We start from the raw sequence: 3,000 nt of genomic DNA on the forward strand, positions 1-3,000 counted from the left end.
TCAAAATATTTAAAAACATTTTTTTAACACTTGCGCTGTTTGCATAGACAAATTTCATTGCTAATTCATTTATCATTGATCACCAGCATTTGACGATTTCATGCTTTTTTATACATAACAAAACTTACTTAATTTGTAAAAAAAATATTAACTCAACTAAAATTTTATTTTAGAATAACATAACCGAAAAGGCATGGAATGTCTTAAAAATAATATAAATTTTGACTGTATAAAGCTAAGTACAGATGGTATTAGGGGTTGAAATTCGCTTTAAGACTTTCTACTTTCGATTTATTTTTTTGCCTCAGTTTGAAAAAGCGAGCCATTGAATATTATACTTGTAAATGTTTCCAATATAATGTGCTATTTCAATATAACTTTCAATGAAATAAACAAAAACGAATTCGAAAGATTCTGCAAGCATGCTATGATGCTACTCAAAAAATAACAAATGGCAATATTTTTCACAAATATAGCCAAATAGGGGATAACATTCGAAACATGATAAACCTTACGTTTTATTTATCTTGTGATATTAATTTCCTAAATTTTTTTACAGCTGGCGACTTTTTGGAATTTCTAAGTTACAAAAAACTTGTATAAATGGTAAAATTACGAGCAAATTTAAACACAAATCACAATAATAAAACTTCCTTGACTATCAATCCTGTTCACACATCACCTCGTAAACATTACATAAGTGGAGGGATACACTGGAATTTTTCTAAATTTCTTTCTGTTTTAGGAAGCTTGTAATTGTTTACATTCAGTCAACCATCCATATTAATAGAGAAAAAAGAATTGGCGGAGACTGATGATTCAAACTGATTCCATGTACAGAGCAAATGCTATGGAATAATTCATATGTATGCTCAACAAGCCTCATATATGAAATTGGTCAAATATTTCTGAGACATAAGAAAATAATATTACACAGATTTTAATAATTATATTAATTTATTTGGCACAGTGATTTATCTCATGCATCATACAAATACCATGAAATGAAGCATATATTACATATTTGTGAACATTGGTAAACTATTTTAATTCTGTTAATTATCAAAATAATAACACTATGCAGTTACAAATAATTACACAAATTTATACTTTCACATTTTAATTCTTTATTTATTCCATTTGCATGTTACATAAATTTTTAATTTTATAAAATAAATGCCATGAAAGATCACAAATTGCTATAACTAATTCTTTAATGAGCTTCAAATTCAAAGTGATTCCCAAAGAAGTTATACTTTCTCATTATTTTTATTCGTAAATTTTTCTAAGTTAACTTCAATGTTTTTGCTCCTTATCTGAAAAAAAAAATATAGAGTTGCTCTAGGTGCTACATTTTTATTTATCATATATCCTGGTGTATAAGTTGACCCGTTGTATAAGTTAAAGTCCCATTTTTGATTACGAAGTAGCAAGTTTCTGGTATGTCAGGTGTATAAGTCAATCACAGAAAGAACCAAATATGAAAATTTCAATTTTATTGTAAATTTTTTTTAAAATTTGTGGAATTTCGATTTCATTGAATGGGGGTGGACATGGTTTTTTGTGGGAATCAGTAGAAGAGGATGAAGTAGAATTCATTAAAAAGTGGGATCCTTATGATGATACTGCTTTGTTGTAGAATCTGACACAGATGATGTTTTGGAATTTTTAAATTTATAACTGTATGGTATGTTTTAGAAGTTTTCACAGTCAGGGGCGCCGGGTTAGGGGGTGATGAGAGGTCTCTGTGATCTCTCAAAGATTTTTACTATTCAGCAAATTTTGCCTGGCAAATTCAGGATTTTTATGAACTTTTATTTTCTATTTCTTTTTTTAGAAAACAAATAAAATTGATCAATATTACAATTAACTTTTAATTTAGTTAACTTTTTTAACTAACGATGATAAAATTATGGAAAAATATAATTTAGCGTATTTATTCCCCAATTCTTACATTTTTCTTAATAAATCTAATCCCTTTCTTACAATTAGAAAAACTATTTTTCAATCATTTGTCAATGAGCTCCTATTTTCGAGTACAAACGAACCAGTTCCATCAGAAATTCAGAGATAAAACATTAATTGTCTCATATTCAAAAACCCCTTGTACATTTCTTTTATGAAAAACTAAAATTCGAGAAGTCCAACAGGGAATATCGGCAAATGTTGCACGAAGTTGCAANAAAAAAAAAAAAAAAAAAAAAAAAAAAAAATATTTTTTTTATTGTAATTACATATTGCAGAAACTTGACTTAATTTTTAAAGACTTAAAATTTTTAGGATTAAAAGAGTGCTTAAGTTCTGGTAATGAAAACCAAAATATATGGTATTTAAACCATTTATTTGGTCTAAAGTATCACTATAAAATTACCAAATTTTATCACACATTCTAAAACCATGTTTCACTGTTAATTATACTAGAATCATGAGTTAAATGCTTCTGTGAAAATTACCAAGCTTTTTGGTGCTCTTGCGGTGCTCGCCACTCTCACCAGTCTTACCGCCAGCTTGGCGATTTAAGATCTTCAGGTAAAAGCAACCCTGTGATCCTAGTGATATATATTCTGTCCTTCAGAGGAAGAACAGCCACTTACCTTTTCAACTTTTTCACTAGCTAGCTTGGTCGCAGGACGACCCATAATGTTTAATTTAGTTTATGTTATATTGATGTTTGTGTTCATGAAATAAATATGCTTTAAGAGAAACCCGCATTTCGTACTCACTTCAGTGGTGACCCGGACTTCGCAGCATGCTAAGATCAACTTTCATGGAAGAACCCTTGGATTATACTGTATGAATTATGGCATTACAAAGCTAGCTGGCGACGATTCAAGTATGTTTTTATGGTCATTCGCTTGGTTTAGGTATGCAATTTGTCCCTCTTAGTCATTAAGTTATCAGTGCTAGTATTTATATTTAGGTAACTAGTCAATTCTAAACTTAAAATGCTTGTCAAATTACGTTAATACATTAATTAGTTTTAGCTGTTTAAACTTGCTT

The 3,000-nt window shown here is 29.0% G+C and overlaps 1 protein-coding gene across 2 annotated transcripts in view; it reads right to left on the reverse strand.

Annotated features, from left to right (window-relative positions):
• Window positions 1-1,103: 1,103 nt before the first annotated feature.
• LOC107443272 (dynein regulatory complex subunit 4) overlaps window positions 1,104-3,000 on the reverse strand; it is a 19,888-nt gene continuing 17,991 nt past the window's right edge. For both annotated transcript variants that reach the window (XM_071182250.1, XM_071182251.1), the window contains one exon: window positions 1,104-1,316. In XM_071182250.1, the coding sequence (XP_071038351.1) occupies window positions 1,251-1,316 (66 nt within the window). In that variant the 3' untranslated portion in view covers window positions 1,104-1,250. The remainder of the gene's footprint in view (window positions 1,317-3,000) is intronic.

This window comes from Parasteatoda tepidariorum, chromosome 6 (assembly GCF_043381705.1).
Source record: "Parasteatoda tepidariorum isolate YZ-2023 chromosome 6, CAS_Ptep_4.0, whole genome shotgun sequence".
Lineage (NCBI taxonomy): Eukaryota > Metazoa > Arthropoda > Arachnida > Araneae > Theridiidae > Parasteatoda > Parasteatoda tepidariorum.